The sequence below is a fragment of the Ictalurus furcatus genome, chromosome 1 (assembly GCF_023375685.1).
Source record: "Ictalurus furcatus strain D&B chromosome 1, Billie_1.0, whole genome shotgun sequence".
Taxonomy (NCBI): Eukaryota; Metazoa; Chordata; class Actinopteri; order Siluriformes; family Ictaluridae; genus Ictalurus; species Ictalurus furcatus.
The window spans coordinates 32,595,190-32,617,813 of NC_071255.1; the positions used below are offsets into that span (position 1 = coordinate 32,595,190).

The 22,624-nt window shown below is 40.4% G+C and overlaps 1 protein-coding gene across 1 annotated transcript in view; it reads right to left on the bottom strand.

The window, feature by feature from the left end:
* The window catches only part of ccny (cyclin Y), a 70,689-nt gene extending 56,726 nt beyond the window's left edge, over positions 1-13,963 (bottom strand). Inside the window, 1 exon segment of the mRNA XM_053636402.1 lies at positions 13,282-13,963. Within this exon segment, the coding sequence (XP_053492377.1) occupies positions 13,282-13,435 (154 nt within the window). The 5' untranslated portion in view covers positions 13,436-13,963.
* Between the last annotated feature and the right edge of the window lie 8,661 nt (positions 13,964-22,624).

Sequence of the window (22,624 nt, forward strand, 5' to 3'; positions counted from 1 at the left end):
TGGTCCGGATAACAAATAACGAACAACGCAGACTTCCTCCATGCCCTGTTTGGCCTCGCCAAGGACAGGAGAGTTTTTCTGAGCACTTTTAAAAGCACACGAGCTCCGAGTCAGGTCACAGCGACCCCAGATTTACACGTCATTACAGACATAACAAAAACAAAACCGAACACAGCAGCGAGAGATCGACAAAGAGCAAAGACCCTGGAAATACGGGTTAGCATTTTCCTCAGTCACGGAGTGAGGTGATGAGGCAAAAAAAATACATACAGCAGAAATTCTTTTGAGATCTTTCTGTAATACGACATATATCACGAGTTTTCATTTGCTGAGGCCTTCGCAGAAGTGGATCGACGTTATGAAAAATACGTTTTTATACAACTTTTACAAAAAAAAATAAAAAATGCCTCGAAACACGCAGCATTATTAGATGTGTTGATGTTATTGAGGGTGTGTATGCATTGACGTCACTGTCCCGCCGGAACACGCCCCCTCGGCCAAACTGAGTGCAAAACATCCAGTAAAATGCCTGGTTTTAATACGGGAAGCTGCGAAAACGCTAGTATAGCTAACGCTTATCAGCTTAAATTAAAGGCAGGTGGACTCGACGGTGACCCGTACAACTTGCCCAAGAACCTGTGGTCTATGGACGTTGGCATGTGGCCAGAAATCGGTTTTCCCGACATCTATATGTACCCGATTTCGACGCCGAGGGAATACACTATTCGAAGCCTGAAGGCGTACAAAAGCCTTGACGCTTGGTCCTACTTCAAGACGGGATTTGTTGGAGAAATTAAAGTGACAAGAACACCAATAAACATTCTGGTTGTATGTGGACAGGTATGTACAAATATTTAAATTTTATTCTATACATCAATTTATCTGGTAAACCGTAAGCTAGCTAGTCCTGGTTTGTTTCTAGCGAACACTGCTTCCACTTACTAACGTTACATATATATATGTTTGTGAAGGTAAGACACATTTACGGCATTTAGCGGACGTTATTACTTCTGAGAACAAGACGTCGCACTGTTTTATAAATCTGTAGTTATTGGTTAACGTTGTGGAACGTCCACGAGACAAGTTAGTTCCTGTCATCGCTTACGTTATAGCAGCTGTAACGAGTCGTTTCATCGCCTCTCGCTTATTTCTCTCGCTTGTTAAATTAGGGAGAAAAACTGGGAAAAATCCCCAAAACAAAGAAAAAATAGATTAAAAAAAAAAACAAAAAAAAAACAAAGGCATATTACAACATCCCATAATATCAGATACATCAGAAACGCGCATTGTTACATAATTTATCACGATGTTGCTATCAGATCGTCATACTGTCCAGCTCAACTGTGACGTGTTCTTCACGGAGATTTAACATTTATGGAAGGAGTCTCCAGTGTCAGCGCTTTTGTAACAGTCAGAGGTAAACCTTCTGACATGGGAGTTTGTACTTACTACGGTACCAAGACAAGCTGTGTTTATTTGAACTGATTACCTAACGAAGTGAGAGGAATAAGAGAGGACGGTGATGGAGCGACTGTTTATAGCTGCTATAACGTAAGCGATACGTAACAGGAACTGACCTGACGTCCCACCATGTGAAATCTGTTAAACTAATGGAATTGGTGACAGGAAGCAGATGAGATGATATTGGACTTAAATCTTGAAAATTGTATGAATGTTCATTTTTTACAGCGTTAATTATTTCTACTTTTCTTTCTTTGTTTGTTTGTGTTTTATAGCCCTGCCAGCGTCTATGGCTATTTTCCTGCCGAGAAATGTCTAAGGGACTCGATAGAAAATTTTTCTTAAAAAAACTGGAAAATTGCATCAGGTTTGGCTTTGTTAAAAATTTCTTCCAGAGTGTTGACTAAATAAATAATAATAATAATTAAAAAAAAAGGTTTCTAAAAGGATTAAGACCAGAACAGTCTAATAAAACATGTTTCAAGGATAATGGATTCTATTTCTACCTTTGTAATGCTGTTTTTTTATTTTTTTTTTATTGTAAATAAAAATGAACACATTTTTATAGACAAATAAAATTAAAAAAAAAAAAAAGTCAAAAGCATCATCAAACTTGTATTTATTTATTTTTTTAAAAAAAGAAAACACTACTGTATTGCCGGCCGTCTGTGAGCAAACCTAAATATTTATCGTGCATTGTAGAAATGCTTTTGAGAATCGCGATGACGTTTATTTCATATCACCTGCACCCACTTCACCGTACCTGTGCTAAAACAAGTAGGTACGTGGCACGTCTGCCAATCAGGTTCCTACACCGTACGTTGTTAGTTATAACTACAGACACAAAGTATTAGAACGAGTGCTTTAATATAACCTAAAGCTGCGATTTAGCTTTCACTTTCGGACCATTCAGGAAGATAAGATCAACTTTATTCATCCCACACTGGGGAAATTCCACAGATATGAAAGAATACACATTGAATAGGAAAAGAATATAAAAAATGGCTTAAAATATATATAGTAGGACGAGAAAAATAAGAATAATAGTAGTAAAAAAAACAAATATAATAATAATAATAATGGTAATACGTACACTATGAACACCTGAATGATGTACAGATGAATAAGAATATGAATACAAACAAATGAGTAACACCTTGTTTATATACGGATAAGTGACGAATGGAATATTGCACAGTTCACAGTAGAGGATGTCACGAGAACTGATATTTTGGTACCAACAACCTTAAAAGGTGACGGTACTTGTTTTTCTGCACTAGCGTTGGAACCGGCTCTAATGGAGGTACCGGGGTTGCAATTCTTCCGGACCTGAAGGGGGCAGCAAATACGCGCAAGTGTTTTAGTGGGTCCACAAGTGGTGAAGAAGTAGTAGAAGAAGAACGCCTACAAGCACACGGGGAAAAAACTACAGACGATTAGCTTAGCTTAACAAGTTTAGCTCCGCCCCGACTCGTTGAGAGGAAAAGACAGGAAAGCTAGTATCGGTTTCCGGTGTGCAACCGATGCTATCGTTCATTTCAAACAAAGCGAGGAAACACCTGGAATTTGGCGAAGCACCTGAAAGACGGTTCTAGATTATGTGTGTTTGAGGCAGCGGGCATTGTGGCCGTGAAACCAGCTAACGTTACGCTCCATGGAATGTTAGCGACAGCCGGTTATTTGTTAACGACGCTAACGCACTGCAGTGTTATAAACTACCTCCGAATGGACCACCGTGCATCGCCATTCAGCCCGTGTCCTGTCAGCTAAACGTAGCCTAATGTCACTAATAATTATTCACACGTTCATGCTTTTAATAAATCGTTTTGGCCTGCCAGCATATCGGTGAATTTAAACTAATGCTTGCATTCAGAGTATAAGGTGTGCACCTCCACTCATTCTCAGAAATTCTCTCTCTCTCTCGGACCACACCGTGGTATCGACTTTGGTATCGAGTACTTTTGGTGGTATCGGTACCGACTACTAGATTTTTGGTATCGTGACATCCGTAGTTCACAGTAGAGGATGAGCAACAGAAGGCAGAATGAAGTCACATTGCCCAACATTCAGAAAACTGGTGTTCGTTTCATCCATTACATTTTTCAGTAACATTAATAATGACTGCTGTTCACTGGAACACAAACACACCACAGCAGCACACTTTTTACAGCCTGTCCATTACGGTGTTCTCTGGACCGGAGACTGTACGCTTCGGCTAAAATTAGCACCTGTGCTGAGCGAGTGATACAGGAGGATGGCAGGATGGATCGAAACTGCCTGACAAACTGCTTCTCATCCTTTTCTGACTTCCAAACCCTGTGTTCATTCGATACCTGGAGGTTTTAATCCATCGGGACACTTCTGGGCTTCACACGTTTGTTTTGGTCTTTTTTCCCCCCCAGACGGGACGGAGGAGAAGAAGAACAGAACAGATTGGAGGACTCGAAAAAGCAAAGGGACAGGAGAGAATAAATCATTCTACATTCAACTCTTCGTTCGTGAAAAACGTCTTTCCAAAGGGAAAAAAAATGAATAAATAAAAGCGCTCCGAGTGTTTGGAAAATGTTTCTGCGGTGTCAGCAGGAGAAAACTCGAAGTGTTTTGCTTGCGTCGACTCGATTCGATTGAAAAGCAGTAAGGTGATGACATCATCAAACCGCGCCGGCCTGGAACGTACTAATGCCAGTATTTTACTTCATATACTCAAACGCATTGGAATTAGATCTCCAATTAGCGTGAATGTCATGCTACGATCAGATGAGCGAACGTTCACGATCGGGTTGAAAACGGTCCTCACGGGGCATGTTGGGTAATCGAGTCGTGTTGTCATGTTTATCGTTTAATTTTCTAGCTGTAACGTTTCCGGCGATTTTACCATTGGCCGTAATGGTGAGCTGGAGAAATCGAGGTACGTGTTCTGGAAAATCGCTTTGTGACAAAACAATAACCAAGTCAACCGAGAGGCCACTTTTCCTCCGTCAAGCAACGATCTGCGAGTTTGTATAGACTAGTGCCAGGCGACAAAAAGCCAAACATCAGCGGTCTAGCTTTCGTAATCCGGTGCCATCCTAGCCTCAGATTTCAGTCCCTGGCCGACGGGAGAGAACCCTGATGTCATCTTGTAGCTCGTCCACCTCAGGGTTTGACATGATGTGCATTCTGAGATGCTTTTCTACTTACCACGGTGGCACCGAGTGATTACTTACGTTACCGTGTCCTTCCTGTCAACTCGAATCAGTCTGGCCATACTCTCTCATCAACACGGAGCAGAACTTCCTCTCACTGAACGGCTTTTCTCATACTCAAACCCGCCCTTCTGGCACCGGCGTCCACGCCATAGCCGAAGCATATTAGCCGGCGAGAGTATACGAGTAATATATACTGAAATACACGATGGAGAGCATTTCAACGTGAAACTCGGTATTTTATTTCACATAAAACAAAAACAAGCCATGACGGTAAGCATGGATCATTTTCTCTCCTCTTTCAGTCTCGTGGCTGACTTCCTCTTGGTCACAGGTTTAGATACCCAGTCATACATTGCCTCAAGATATACACACACACACACGCACACGTTTCGAATCACGCCGCAGTCACGCTGATGAATAACCAGGTTGGCGAGGTTTATTCCGAAAACTCGACACGGTAGAAAATACTCCAAAAATGCAGCCCCGTTTCTTCAACGGAAACAAACTGGCTTCCATCCATTTTTAATCAGCCAAGCTCGTTTTGCGTTATCGCACGCTCGCACACCACTCGAGTGTCCATTAACGTCTAGAAACGCCGAGTCGAGTGTTTCACCACTAAAACGCGCGAACTGAAAAAAAAATACAATTTGCTCAAATTACCTCGATTTCTGAGCACTTGTCGGTTTATTACGTACATTAACCTCCATATCTACGCCGTTTTATCAGCTAAACCGACCACACAGATCACTCCGGAGGTGTACGATTACTGACAACCCTGGAGGTTAAAAGCATCGCTGTCACTGCCGGGCTGAGAAACAGTCCGCTGACCGAAAATATCCAGATGACAGACGCGTAAAGCAAAGACCGCTTAACAGTCAATCATCTCGCTTTGTAAAAGAAGACCTGGGCCACTTGGGAGTTAAGATCTTTCACTGTAAGAAAGCACAGGAAAAAAAATATATATATACACGGCTCTCTGTTCGTCAAGCTAACTGTGCTGGAAACTGGACCAGATGCTAAATGTAACACTGCTCTTTTTCCTTCTGTATCAAAACACATCACACATCATATAATGTGTGTATCGCTACACCCTACTAGTCAGTAACGGTAGACCTACCAACGTAGTGCAAATAAACCGGTGTCATATAAGGTATTCTTCTCAGAAGGCTTTCCACTAGATTTTGGGGCGTGGCTGTGGGGATTCGTGTTCATTCAGCTACAAGAGCGTTAGTGAGGTTGAGGTCAGGCGCTGATGTTGATGTGAGGAGGCTCCGGTTCCAGTTCATCCCAAAGGTGTTCAGGTCAGGGCTCTGTGCAGGACACTCGAGATCGAGATCTTTAACTTTCTCAAACCATGTCTCCATGGAGCTCTCGGTGCACGCTGGAGCAGGTTCGGGTCTCGTAGTTCCAGTGATGGGAAATTGTAATCCAACTTAATGGGAACTGTTTAAGGAAGAACCACATATGGGTATGATGGTCACGTGTCCACATACTTTTAGCCATATAGTACATAATGGACGTGTCCTGTATCAGGAGTGTCTGTCGCTGATGCGTCCCGGAGCACACGCGGTCACGACACTGCCATCTTCCCCAGAGACACACTAACATCACCGTCTAACCCGTTTCTTTCCAAGAGCACTTCATCATTCGCCTGTATCCGTTAGCCTAGCAGTGGAGATCTCGACAGTTCGTCGTCTCACCACGATTGTCTTTTCCGACTAGTCGATTAGCTGCTCCTTCGTTGCTGTCCGGGACGTTTGTAGTGCGTCCACTCTAGGGCTCGACCGATCGATCGGGTTTGCAGATTAACCGGCACCGATTATCGGCAAAAAAACCCCTGCACCGATCTAGTGTTTCCAGGTCGTGGCTGAGAAGGGTCTGTTGTCGTTATACAGAACGAGAGCGGCCTCTAGAGGCGAAATAAAAACTAGCGCTGACTAATTTTGTCGTGATATTTGAAGTGTTTTTGATTCAATTTGGATGCCTTTATTTTTATTTGTTAGCTGAGACTTACTTTTTGGTTCAGTTTGGATGTAAATCTTTTATTTACTTTAATGTTTCTATTAATAGTTAATATATATTAATATTTATCTATTCATTTCTTTTTGTAAATACAGTACATTTTCATGGTGCTGTTTATTTTTGTAATAAAGTTCAGCAATATTTTACTTCAGGTGTTATGTTTTCATTCAGTATATATTTTAACAACCATCGGTTGATTAATCGGTTATCGGCAGGTACTGATCCACTAATCGGTCGACCTCTAGTCCACATAACAAACGTTACGTGGCCGTATGCGTCCCAGAGTTTCTCGGAATGCGGTTTGAGTGATCGGATCACAACGTGTCTCTGAGACACACTGGACCGTGTTCACACCCGCACTTAGCGCTGTCCGCTTAGAGAGCACGAGAGACGTTTGCGGGTTTCTATTTGCGGTTTAATCTATTTTGGGGGGAAAACTAAATAAAAGACGCGCGAGACAAAATCCCCATCGCCTTTACTGCTGGGAATTATACGATTATTCCAATCTAGGAATGGAGCGTGGTACTGGGGAGCGGTTTAACACGAGAACCATAACCATTACACTCGATGGGGTGTAAAGTGTTGAGTAATAAAGCAGGAGAGAGGCTTCATAAGTGGAGATTTAAAGGAGGGAAAGCCACACACACACACACACACACACACACACACACACACAGAGAGGATAAAAGCTTGTCTACGTGCTCCTGCCACATCTGCTTGGTGCCTGATTCAAAGTGCTGGACTTCCTCCATTTCAGCAGCATGGTACTGACTGGCCTTAAACACACACACACACACACACATGCTTACACCTCCTGCTTATCTGATCTTATTCACTCACTCTTTCTCTCTCTCTCTCTCTCTCACACACACACACCATTTCTTCGTCCATCTACATAACTAGAGTCATGTAAATGTACAGTGTGAAATGCACTCGAGTCGGAGTGTGTAAACAGGCCACGTCGAGACACGACGGCTCGGCGTGAACGTACCAACTGATATTAAACGCATAACGACGCTCCATGATGACGCGAACGCAAACGGTACGCAGCACAAAGCGTTTACACTGAGCAGGATTACACTTCGCCAAAAGCGCGCTCGTGAAACAGAAGGCTTAAACAGATGTTACGTAAATCTCATTAGCCACTGATTACAAATTTTTAAACAAAAAACACACACAAGCGCCTGCACAGCCCTTACTGTAATGAGAAGTCTGTCTGAGATTATTAGTTCATTCTCAGGATTAAATACGCAAAAAAACAAACAGAGAGTAGGGAAACCATTTTGTTACAAATAGAAAAGACTAGAAACATTTATTAATTGAGCGAGTTTAGCTCGTTTGCATTAAAAAATATATATATAACTGGGGGAGATATTATTGCGATTTTTAAAAAGCTACCAGTGAATGATCATATAGAAAACGTACTGCAATGACCTGCCTCACGGTCGGGGTTAATAACGGAAGGAATAAACACTCGGACAATGATAAATCCATTATATAACCCAGGAATGGGTGGTGTGATGACGTTACCAAGCGATCAAATAGGACACGAGATTATTTTACTAACTCCATCCCAGAATGTGTTATTCCACTTACACTACAGCAGAGGTTCAACCTTTTGCAACTAAAGACCCCTCAAGCCTCCCATATCATGTGGCGCAACCCCCTTCCATATTAGAGGAGACCAGGTATAATGATTATCTATTCTATATAAAATATATACATACCTAATCTATAATCTGTCTAGATAGATAGATAGATAGATAGAGACAGATAGATAGATAGATAGATAGATAGACAGACAGACACATAGATAGATAGAGAGAGACATAGACAAACAGAGAGATAGACAAATAGATAGACAGATAGATAGATAGAGACATAAACAGACAGATAGATAGACAGATAGATAGACAGACAGATAGACAGACAGACAGACAGACAGACAGACAGATAGACAGACAGACAGATAGATAGACAGACACATAGATAGACAGACAGACACATAGATAGATAGAGAGAGACATAGACAAACAGAGAGATAGACAAACAGATAGACAGAGACAGACAGATAGATAGACAGAGACATAAACAGACAGATAGATAGACAGACAGACAGCTAGACAGAGACATAGACAGACAGATAGATAGACAGAGACAAACAGACAGCTAGACAGAGATAGATAGACAGATAGATAGATAGATAGATAGATAGAGAGAGACATAGACAAACAGAGAGATAGACAAATAGATAGACAGAGACAGACAGATAGATAGGCAAACAGAGAGATAGACATAGATAGACAGATAGATAGAGCGAGACATAGATAAACAGAGAGATAGACATAGATAGACAGATAGATAGAGCGAGACATAGATAAACAGAGAGATAGACAAATAGATAGACAGAGACAGACAGATAGATAGACAAACAGAGAGATAGACATAGATAGACAGATAGATAGAGCGAGACATAGATAAACAGAGAGATAGACAAATAGATAGACAGACAGATAGACAGAGAGATAGACAGAGACACAGACAGATAGACAGAGAGATAGATTTTCTTTGCTTTTGTACTGTTTTTAATTACTTTTCATGACTTTTATAAAAGTATATAACGGACAGGTATGGGAACATGAAGGATATAAAATGTTTCTGAACACTAGAACTACTTTGAACAAGAGAACTAGGCTGTAATAACCTGGACTATTTTACATGTAAAACATGTTGCAGTCCTTTCAAGTTCAAGCGGTTTTAGTCATTTGAACGATATACAGTGGGTACAGTACACGGTGCAATGAAACAACGTTCCTCCAGGACCACGGTGCTACATAAAACACCACACCAACCACATGACACTAAAAAAGATCATTCGTCTGGCGTTCTAAAAACATTCGCATGTGAATGATGTAAATTGGGACGGAGGGCGCGTCTCGTTATCCGTGGCACTGTTAAAACTCCGGCTCTCGGCCTCGCGCTGAACAGAGCAGACGCAGAGAGAGGTGAGCGTGCAGCGGGAAAGTCGCTAAAGGGGTCTGAAAGGTCTCTAAGTTGGGAGCACTGGTCTGCACTGACAGCTGGATAAAAGCCAGGCTAAGCTCCGCCCCTCCCCAGCAACAAGAAAACACAGAGGGAGAGGGAACACGGGGTTTTTCCATTTATACACATTCTATTTGAAAAGCGATAAAATACCCAGAGAACCCAAATGATGCCCTGTCTTGAGAACCGCTGCACTACAGCGATTGGTCAACCAGTACTTCTTCTTTACTAATTAAGGAACCGCACATCATATGTTTTATTCTCTTTAGAGTTAAATGTAATGATCTGGAATGGCAGTGGAATACAGGTTTTTTTTTTTTCTGACGACTTTCCTGTGGAGGAAAACCTAAAGTTTAAGGTTGATCTCTGACTGATGCAGATCACTGACACCGGAGTCTCCTTCCAGAAAAGGTTAAAAAAACGAACCTTATCGCCGATTACAGGTGTTTTTAAAACCCCATCCGGAACTACAGCCAGAGCATTACTCAGTCCGTACAGGATTTCGTAGAGTTGTTGTTTTTTTGTGGACCAAAAAAAAAAAAAAAAAAAAAAAAATCACGATGCTTTTGCTGTGACTTTTTTTTTCAAAATTTGTGACGCAACTTGCGGAGTCTTTCACGTTTTTTTTTTTTTTTTTGAGAAAGCTACTCAAGTTTGGCGAAATTGCAATTGAAATCATCTTCCGCAACGACGTTTGTTGGAAAACGAGACCTTTTAGCTGTACTCGTGTTCGACGCACGTGAATCGAAGACGGGTTTCGGCTGAATGCGCGCTCTGGCGACGTCACGTGACGCGAGTATGTGAGTAAAATCTGCTGCGCGTTTGAAAAATCTCAATCTCCTCTGAATGTCGCGGAGTTCTCCAAGTCCTGGAGTGACCGATTACTAGAAAACGAAATCAACCGATCGGAAGTGAGAATTCGGCAGTTTTGAGATTTTAGATTAGCGACACGCAGATACATTCCCGGATACGAGTCTCCTGCCTGCATCTGATCCACGCTCTGAATCAAAGTGACCCAGAGATTCGGATCCCGTTTACGCCTGGTCTTAATGATACGCCTCACATATCCCGGCGTTAAAGGTCTATAGGTTCATCTTCCTCTAGATCGATCCTGTGTCCTTCAGCTCCGGGATCGATCGAAGTCATCGCTGAGGACTCTCTGAGAGAAACCCAGGAGCGAGGAGAATAAGCTTCCTGAGCCGAAGACACGCTCGTGCTTCCTACACACGCGTGATAAACAAAGCAATTCAACTCTACAGTGGGAGGAAAGGGCAGAAATAAAAGCGCTAATGTCTCTGATAAATACACAGATACGAAAGTAGTTCATCATGCTCTGCTTCCACGGTGAATAAACCGTTCAATAATATATCGAATGATGCCTATAAAAGAAAATTTGTAAACGTTGACACATTTTTTTTAAGATTCCGTACGTAATTTTAACATCCAAATCAGCTGCTTGCGTTCAGATTGTAAGTATTAACAAGTAAATTGTGAGATAATGTACCCTGACACAGGGCCTCATTTCTCGATCTTGTCGTAAACGTGTGTGTAAATGTTTGCGTAAGCCAAACCGGACTAAAAATCGAACGTTTCGGAAAGGCTGATTTGCCTTATACTCGCCGGCGAGTACAGCAAGTAAGCACGGCTCATTTGCATTTAGTGACGCCCACAAAACTCCATAAAAGGTCAATTTCACGGAGAGCAGGAGGCACGGAATGAACGATCGGGGTTAAGTTATTTTAAACTCACTTCTATACTGGTGAAATTGTTTAATGATGTAACATTTTAAATTGCACCTATTATGGTTTTTCAAATATTACCGGTCATGTGGTGTGTTCTAGAGCTGTTCGTGAATGTAAAAACGTCTGCGCACTTACTCAGTACGTTTACACGGACAACAATAATCCGATATGAACCCGATTAAGACGATACTCTGATTAAGAAACTAGCATGTAAACGGCGATTATTGATGACCTTAATCCGATTAAAGTCATACTCGAAGTAAACACAAATCGAATTAAGACACGTGGAGCTTTCATAAAATTAAAAATAAAACACCCAAAACTACTATATATGGGATCATAACCAAGACGAACTGTATGTTGATGCGTGAAATTCTGGAGGGAACGTCGGACGGCGTGGCGCGGTGACGTAATGACGTGTGCCGTTAATCGCTCTCTGTTCTATAACATGTAAAACCTGAACATGAAAGGAATATCCTAAAAGCGACTCATGTAAACACCTTAATCAGAATATTGTCTTATTCAGAATAAGGTCAGTAATTAGATTACCGCTGTCCATGTAAACGTACTGAATGACTCCCAAAAGAAGGAACCGATTCTGAACAGCTGAATCGAGTCGTTAGTGATTCCAGACTTACTTCCTGTACTAACCCACGTAGGTTTGTAACCAAAAACGCCCCGCCTCTGGTCTTCATCGGCTGCTCGCTGACAGCGGTAGACCAATCACAACAGACTGGGATGTCTGACCAATCAGAGCAGAGTATGCTCTCTGAAAGGAGTTTAGAACGAATCATTTAACGAGTCGATTGTGACACTGGGGGGGAAAGGTAATGCTGCAGTTTAAATTATGAGCACATTAAAAAGTGTTTTTTGGCTCCAAAAGCACTGGGACACCGTCCGGCTCCAAAAGCGCTGGACCGCTATCTGGCTGCAAAAGTATAGGGACGTTGCTTTCTGGCTCTAAAAGTATTGTGATGCCGAACGGCTCTAAAAGTATCCTCGGGCTCCAAAAGCACTGGACCGCCGTCCGGCTCCAAAAGTATTGGGACGCTGTTGTCTGGCTCCAAAAGTATTGGGATGCTGTCTGGCTCCAAAAGTATTGGGATGCTGTCTGGCTCTAAAAGTATTGGGACACTGCCAAGCTGATGGCTTGTTTTCTCAAGCCAACATCAAAGATTGTCGTGACGAACTTTACCTATCTAACTATATTATTATTGTTTTGCACTACCTGACATATCAGACACTTCCACACTGGAACTGTGTACTGGTCGGCGCTACACTGTCTCTTAATGTGCATACTGTCCTTTTCGAGTAGCTACTCTACTGTATTGTCCCTGTTTGAACACACGTTTGCACGTGCACTTTATGCAGAAACATGTCGGTCTTATTTTGTTCCGTGTCGTCTCATCTAGTCAGTGTGTTGTTTTATGTGGCACCATAATCCTGGAGGAACGTCGTTTTGTTCTGCTGTATTTGACTGTACCAGCTGTATACGACTGACATGACAATCAAACCACTTGAACTTGAATTTGAACAAAACAGAGAAGAGTGTCAAACTATCCGACATCTCTGATAACAGCGCGCTGGGCGAAAATAAAGAGACACCCATCAGAGATGTTACCAGGAGAGGACGAGAATGAGGATTAGACAGAATCCTTCACTCCACAGGAATTTGAGTATGGAGAAACAGGAATGTTTTGTTTTCCTTCTGTGGATGAAGGTTTGACTTGTTTCTGAGAGAGCGGGATTCAGTGGGGAGCACTGATTGGTTTTTGACATGATCATTAAACCAGTTAAAGCCTGAGCTCCAGATCTGGAGGACTTACCGTCGATGTTCTCGCGGTCGCTGATGTGCTGCAGGTTGCAGCCCGTGTCCTCGCGGCTCAGCTCTGCTTCCGGCCGGTAAGGCTCCAGGCGAGAATGGGCGTTTCGCCGCAGTTTGGGACTCGAGGACACGCAGCAGGAGGTCGTATTCCCCATGATGTCCGCAGAGGATGCAGGCTAGGTGACCGGAAATAAATATATCCGCTTCCACAGCTATGGATCTAATGATCTATGGATGGATGGATGGATGGATGGATGCCACCCGAGTCAGAGAGAACGGACGGGGCGTAGCAGCACCTCGAAGGACACACTGTCTCTCTCTCTCTATCTCTCTGATCATCTACACACATGCATCCGGTCTCGGTTGTAGTCGTGTGTAATGTAGACCCATTGAAACTAGATCTACTATCCAGTAAGCAGTAAATCCGCCGCGCGCCCACCAAACACGGCTCCACCCGCTGTAATCCCCCCCCCACCCCAAAAAATCTCCGGCTACACACTCCCCAAAGCCGGAGCTTACGGACTAACACCTCGTCGCCCTCATAAAACGACCTCTACACGCTCACTGGAGCAGCCCGATCATTTCAAAACAAAACAAAACAAACCGTGTCGCTTAATCGGATAACGTTATTGGAAAAACGGTCGGCGCAACATCGTAGCTATGGGTGTTTTTTTTTTTTTTTTTTCTGTGCTGCGGTGGGTGTCACTCCATAACTGCGCCGACATGCAACAGCGCAGCGGAGGAAAAAAGGTTCCGGTTCAAGTGGGCGGTAAACAAATGAGTTCACACGCAGATTTCCTCTCAGCCCTGTATGTATATGTATATTATATGTCTATAAAATATACATATACACTAGCAGTTAAAAGTTTAGACACACTCTTTCTTTATTTTTATTTCATTTTGTCCACATTTAATAATAATAATAATAATAATAATAATAATAATAATAATAAAGTCATCAAAAACTCTGGAGTAACGCCAATGGAACTATGGGAATTATGTTGTGATCAAAATCCAAAATAAATCAAAATAATTCAATATTTGATCATCTTCAAAGTAGATGCACTTTTTGCCTAGAATTTCTTGAGGAATTTCCCTGAGATGCTTTTTAAACAGTTTTAAAGGAGTTCACACCTACACTGGACACTTAGTGGCTGCTTTTCACAATATTTCACTCCAAGTCATACATTAAAATATTTTTTTTTTGTAAATAAAATGTTTTCTAATGGAAGAAATTAATATGTTGGCACAACATTTATATATATATATATATATATATATATATATATATATATATATATATATATATATATATATATACTCCTATATACTTACAAATGCACGAGGATACACAAAAACACAACGAATTCCGTTTTTACGGCATTGTTTATGCTGTACATCTTAACATTACTACTTAAAAGTGCAGCAGTCTATGTTTTTTTAATTCCTTATGTGTAGAATTAACATGGAAATGATGTAGGGCATGACCAAAAAAAACACACCACCTTAGAAAACATTTATAAAGTTGCTGAGAAAACCTGACTTCCGGTCCTGAATCCTTGTTTGTGTTTGGAAGCACATCCAAACACAAACACAAACACACCGGAAGTCAGTTTTCAAAACAGAAAGCGACTTTAAAAACTTTTACTAAGGCGTGTTTTTTGTTGTTGTTGTTCGTTTGTTTATTTGTTTGTGTTTGTTGGTCATGTTCTACATAATTTCCAAATGATTTGTACAAGTAATGAATAAAAACAATCGACGGTTGCACCTTTAAGTTATAATCTACAGGCCACCTAAGATCCTGATGCTGGTGAGCTCATGGAGTAAAAATAATAATAATAATAATAATAATAATAATAATAATAATTAAAATGTCAAACTGACCTAATTTTTACAGACCTATACATGAAAGAAAAAAAAAATTCTTACCTAAAGCACCTTTAAATAGTGTGTTGCTTGTTTTTTGAGGATGTTAGCTTTGAAAAATGGCATAATACTGCTACTAAAGTAATTTATAAATCATACTAGACAAAGCGATTGTTCTGTATTCGGTCATTCAACACATTGTTTGCATTTGCCGACAGATTAAAAATAAAAATGCAAATGACTTTCAGAATGTCTCAAACTTTCCCTGCTAAATGTTATCAATCTCATGCCAATTTTATGAATAATTGTAAAGGGTAGCAATGAAATGTGTGTGTGTGGCGGGGGGGGGGGGGGGGGGTTGTAGCAGTGGGCTTAGATAAGAGCTCTGGGTAATTTTACTTACTTATGTATGAATAGAGAAGTCACTGTTATTCAAGCAATGCAAGCAAGAAGACACTCATGATTATAAGCCAGTAGTAAGTCATTTACTACTTTAACCAGCGCTGTAGGTTCATCCTGTACAACATCAAGAAAATCCGACCCTACCTCACCGAACAGGCTACACAGATACTAGTCCAGGCTCTTGTTATCTCAAAACTGGACTACTGCAACTCACTACTCTCGGGCCTCCCGGCCAGTTCCGTCAAACCCCTCCAGATAATTCAGAATGCAGCAGCACGCCTCGTCTTCAACCAGCCCAAGAGAACTCATGTCACACCCCTCTTCATCTCCCTCCATTGGCTTCCTGTAGCCGCCCGCATCAAATTCAAGGCCTTGATGCTCACCTACAAGACCTTGTCTGGAACAGCACCGCCCTACCTCAACACTCTCCTGAAGGCTTACGTTCCCTCACGCAATCTGTGATCGATCAGTGACCGACATTTAGTAGTTCCCACTCAGCGTGGCGCAAGGTCCCTTTCCAGAACCTTCACACTAACTGTTCCTCAGTGGTGGAATGAACTTCCAACCTCGATCTGGACCTGCAGAATCTCTCACCATCTTCAAAAAACAGCTAAAGACCCACCTCTTCCGTGAACACCTAACCAATTCATAAAAAAAAAAATAAATTTAATAAAAATTTGCACTTACACCTCTACTCTGTGCACTTTACTTCTTCTGGAACTCAATTAACGGATCTTGTACGGTAGCACTCCTTGTATTGTTCTCTGCTTGATATATCGCTTTGCTTGTATTTTCCTCATTTGTAAGTCGCTTTGGCTAAAAGCGTCTGCTAAATGAATAAATGTAAATGTAAATGTATAGCAATACTGTAATAAGGCCTAAACCCTGACTGAAATATTTTTATCGTATGTGATATGTATGCAAGTATAGGCTCAGCTGCATAGGCACAATCTTTTCTAGGCTCTTGGAGATATAAGGAAGGGTTGATATTGACCTGTAGTTTGAAAATTCACACGGGTCAAAATCGAGCTTCTACATTAATAGTTAAAAAAGATTTTGTAACATAGTCAATGCCAAATGATGAACTTATTATAGTGAACAGAGACTCAAATACTGTTCAATTACTGGTAGTATTTCTTATTAAAAAGAGGACGTGAATTGTGTAGGTACCAGATCTACACAGTAAAATCCCTAGTGTTGAATTAACAGCCAGAGTACTTATATGAGTCCAATGGACTTATATAAACACTGTAGGGTGTGAATTCAACACTGTGGGTGTTAAATCAACACCGGTGATTTTGACGTTAATATTTTTAGGGACGAACTCTAGATTGAACTGGCTGTCTCGTTAACTTTGCAACTGTTTTAAATGTACATCAGGTAAGATTTGTGGAGTTTAATAAGATTTTAATGTTTTTTTTGGTTTTTTTTTACCCATCGAGCCAGCCCAGGTCCCACCCATGTACACGAAGCTCCAACACCAAAACTTATAGTGGTTCAACTAGAGTTACCATTAGCAAGGACTGTCATGACATCATTTTCAAGCACAATCTGACAATTAACTACCTGAAAGCAAGTATAAAAACATGCAATATCACCTCATATTGATTTATGAGGATGTGAAGGGGCATTGGGGGCGTGTCTATAAAATGATTGACAAGAGGCCAATCCAAATACAAACAAACATTCTGGACCAGAAGGCAGGTTTCTGAGACAGTGGTTTACATACATATATATATATATATATATATATATATATATATATATAGATAGATAGATAGAGAGATAGATAGATAGATAGATAATTTCTACATACTTGTATACACTATTCATACTAGTAAGAAATGAAAAACATTGACTGAAGCACCTTTAAATAAGAATCTAGTATTATTTTTGTTGTCTTCTATTAGATTGGAGAGATATGTTGATATGCTGATATGTTGATATGTTTGAAGACATGCCGATATGCATATATATCAGAAGAAGAAGAAGAAGAAAAAGCCAGGAACGAAATACAGATAGATCAAATGTTATCTTCATTTAATCTCAAATGTAAATTGAATTTAAACTTATCCAGTCATATACTCATTGCAAAGCATTGCATACTCTGTAAAACTGTGATTAGAGATTTCACATGCAACCCTAACCGTTAGATTTTATTTAGATGATATAGCTACTAAGGGATAATTCTTAGTACATTTTTTGAGCAACATTTTTGCCAGAGTCAACACAGTGCTGCTCTCTAGTGGTGAGAATAGCACTGAACACCGGTAGCAAAGGCTTTGTTATTCTAATCAGAATACGTTTTACTAGCTGTTTATTTTCTTCTTGTTGAGGCTTTAGAATATAAAAGCTTTAGAATTTACAATCAACATTGTATAATATTATTTACTGCACAAAGCGCTTTACTGCTTCTCCAAAGTCTAATATTTAATGGCCCGCTTGAAATGTACTTATTCTCAGAAGGAAAAGGCACCGCTGGTTGATACTCTACAATGGAAGAGTAATAGGCAGTGAACAGACCATAATGGAGGTCAAGGCCACATTTTTCTGTGTAATGTCTCAAAGAACATTCCTATAAGTGCTTTAGTAGGACCAAATCCATAAGCATGAGATTGTCAGTCTTTTACATTTGGCTGTTAAATATGTGAGTGAATTTCAGCCCCATCCATCCATCTATCCATCTATCCATCTATCCATCCATCCATCTATCCATCTATCTATCTACCTACCTACCTACCTACCTACCTATCTATCTATCTATCTATCTATCTATCTATCTATCTATCTATCTTTTTTGTTTTGAATAAAAAGTAGGTCTGAAGCAGTTGGTGTTTGAGCTAATTTCCAATTTTATGCATGAGAGCCTGTATTGATCTTAAAATGTAAAAAAAAAAAAAAAAAAACAGAAAGAAAAAATAGCCATGTATCATGTACATTTGGTGGAGGAAGCCTTTTTAACTGTGAATTTATTTATTGAACACTGCTGCCACCCAGTTGGCTGATTTCTGATTCGTATGTAGTGTGTGAATGGGTGTGTGAGTGTGTATGTGTGCGTGTGCGATTGTGCCTGTTACGCGCTGAAACCGCCACCCCCCCCCCCCCACCTTCCAGGGTGTCCCCCGCCTTGTACCCCGAGCTCCCTGGGATAGGGTCCAGGCTCCCCTGTGACGCTGTGTAGGATAAGCAGTGCAGAAAATGGCTGGATGAATGGATGGATGGATGGATGAATGGATGGATTGATGGATGGATGGATGGATGGATGGATGGATGGATTGATGGATGGATGAATGGATGGATTGATAGATGGATGGATGGATGGATTGATGGATGGATGAATGGATGGATTGATGGATGAATGGATGGATTGATGGATGGATTGATGGATGGATGAATGGATGGATTGATGAATGGATGGATTGATGAATGGATGGATGGATGGATTGATGGATGGATTGATGAATGGATGGATGGATTAATGCTTCAGTAGCCAAGCTGAGGGAATTACAAATACAGTATAAACTGCAGTCCAAGGGGAATAACCCAACACTGGAACATTTATCAGACTAACTCTATTTCATTCTGCAAAAAAAAAGGATGGTTTGGGTCACAGGGTTGTCGTCATCAGTCCAAATCTCTGATGACTGAGATTTTACTCTCCAGAGAGTTTACTGAAGAGGGTAAGTGGGCATTTATAAATGAGCATGAATAAAAAATGAACCTGGATTTTAAATTTGTTAAATGTCAGTATGAAAACATGAAGTGTCTAAAACTTTCATAAAATATGATTCATTAATTGAGTTCAGCTCAGATGTTGAGTCGTAATTTTTACAGTGCCCTCCACTAATATTGGCACCCTTGGTAAATATGAGCAAAGCAGGCTGTGAAAAAATGGTTTTATTGTTTAACCTTTTGATCTTTTGTTAAAAAAAAATTCACAAAAATACTCTGCTCTCAGAAAGTCTCCAAAACTACAATCAGACATCACCTACATCACCACGAGTTGTTTGGAAGGGTTTGAAGAAAAAAGCCTCTACTCTCATCCAAAAACAAACTCAAGCGTCTTCAGTGTGCCAGACACTACTGGAACATCAAATGGGATCGGGTTCTACGGTCAGATGAAACCAAAAAAGAGCTTTTTGGCAACAAACACCAGAGGTGGTTTTGGTGCACACAGAGAGGTAGACTTATGGAAAAGTACCTCATGTCCACGGTTAAATATGGTGGAGGCTCTTTAATGTTTTGGGGCTGTTTCTCTGCCAGACGACCTGGACATTTTGTTAGGATACATGTCATCATGAACTCTATCAAATATCAACAGATATTACATGAAAACCTGACTGCCTCTGCCAGAAAGATTAAAATGGGCCGTGGTTGGATCTTCCAGCAGGACAATGATCCAAAACATCCATCAAAATCAACATAAACATGGTTTACTGACCACAAAATCAAGGTCCTGCCATGACCATCTCAGTCCCCTGACCTGAAGCCCATAGAAAACCTGTGGGGTGAACTGAAGAGGAGAGTCCACCAGCCTGGACCTCGAAATGTGAAGGATCTGGAGAGATTCTGTATGGAGGAACGCTCTCAGATCCCTTACCATGTATTCTCCAACCTCATCAGTCATTATAGAAGACTCAGAGCTGTTATCTTGCCAAAGGGAGATAGTACAAAGTATTGACTAAAAGGGTGACAATAATTGTGGCACACCTAATTTAACAAATATATATCTTTTTTTTTTTATAAAACTGTCTTGTGTTTGCAATTGTTAGATATCCATGAGAGCAGGGTATTTTTGTGAATTATTTAAACAAAAGATCAAAAGCTTAAACAATAAAGACACATTTTCGAAGCCTTCTTTACTCATATTTACCAAGGGTGCCAATATTATTGGAGGGCGCTGTATGCTGATATGCTAAAAGATATGATGATATGCTGATATGTTGGTGCAGCAGCTGATGTGATTGTATGTTTAATGCAGTAGCGAGGCAAAGTCCATACTTCATAACGAAGACACAATTCAGATGAAATGCAGTTACGTGGTTAACAAGTTCTTCCATTAGGCCTTAAATGTTCTTAGTTTTATTTCCTAATGGTTACCATGGAACTACATATTAGGCTGTGTAATAGTTAAATAGACCAAATTTTACATTGTGATACAAAATGAAAGAAGCCAGTAACCAAATACAGATAGATCAAATGTTATCTTCATTTAATCTCAAATGTAAATTGAATTTAAACTTATCCAGTCATATACTCATTACAAAGCATTGCATACTCTGTAAAAATGTGATTAGAGATTTCACATGTAACCCTAACCGTTAGATTTTATTTAGATGATATAGCTACTAAGGGATAATTCTTAGTACATTTTTTGAGCAACATTTTTGCCAGAGTCAACACAGTGCTGCTCTCTAGTGGTGAGAATAGCACTGAACACCGGTAGCAAAGGCTTTATTATTCTAATCAGAATACGTTTTACTAGCTGTTTATTTTCTTCTTGTTGAGGCTTTAGAATATAAAAGCTTTAGAATTTACAATCAACATTATATAATATTATTTACTGCACAAAGCGCTTTACTGCTTCTCCAAAGTCTAATATTTAATGGCCCGCTTGAAATGTACTTATTCTCAGAAGGAAAAGGCACCGCTGGTTGATACTCTACAATGGAAGAGTAATAGGCAGTGAACAGACCATAATGGAGGTCAAGGCCACATTTTTCTGTGTAATGTCTCAAAGAACATTCCTATAAGTGCTTTAGTAGGATCAAATCCATAAGCATGAGATTGTCAGTCTTTTACATTTCATAAATGAAAGCCTGACTGCTTCTGCCAGGAAGCTTAAAATGGGCCGTGGTTGGATCTTCCAGCAGGACAATGATCCAAAACATACATCAAAATCAACTCAAACATGGTTTACTGACCACAAAATCAAGGTCCTGCCATGGCCATCCCAGTCCCCTGACCTGAACCCCATAGAAACCCTGTGGGGTGAACTGAAGAGGAGACTCCACCAGCGTGGACCTCGAAATGTGAAGGATCTGGAGAGATTCTGTATGGAGGAAAGCTCTCAGATCCCTTGCCATGTATTCTCCAACCTCATCAGGCATTATAGGAGAAGACTCTCCTATAAGAATATATTCTTATAAACCTGTGTTGTGTTTGCAATTGTTTGATATCCATCAGAGCAGAGTATTTTTCTGAAATTTATTAACAAAAGATCAAAAGATTAAACAATGAAGACAATTTCTCACAGCCTTCTTTGCTCATATTTACCAAGGGTGCCAAATTAATGGAGGGCACTGTAAAGATGTTTAACCCCTTAGATTTGCTGATTATTCTTCAGTTATTCATCATAAAGCAGAATGCATTGTTTAATTTTGTATATACATTGTTGTACCATCTCTACTGTTTGTATCATTTGTACCTATCAATATGAAAAGATGAAGTGTTTAAAATATCATGTTTCCATAAAATATATAGCATTAGTTTATTAGCGAGACCTCTCAGTGAGACAAGACGATGTGATTGAGATGAGTATATCTGCACGACTGATAATCAGGAAGCTGTCTGTGATAGTAAAGCAGGACATTTAAAGACTCGGGAAAGGAAAGACACTGGGGTGTAAGAGCAGAAATTGTTGCGATGATCAATCGTTTCCAAGATCTTCCGCGTGAATGACCAGATTTTACCTGAAATATCGTCTTCTCCAGGAAGAAAATAGTGACATTGACTTTACCTTTTGATACGTGTGTTTTGTTTTGGGTTATGCCTTGTCTCTGCCCCTGTCTTGTCATTGGTTGTGTCCCTCATGTGTCGTCATTATTCACAGCTGTTTTTATTTTTACTGTTGATTAGGTTAAGTGTTTACACTTAGTTTTTACACTTACATAGTAGTAGTGGTGGTAGTAGTGGTAGTAGTAGTAATAGTGGTAGTAGTAGTAGTAGTAGTAGTAGTAGTATTAGTAGTAGTGGTAGCAGTGGTGGTAATAGTGGTGGTAGTAGTGGTGGTAGTAGTAGTAGTAGTGGTAGTAGTAGTGGTAGTAGTAGTGGTAGAAGTAGTAGTAGTAGTAATA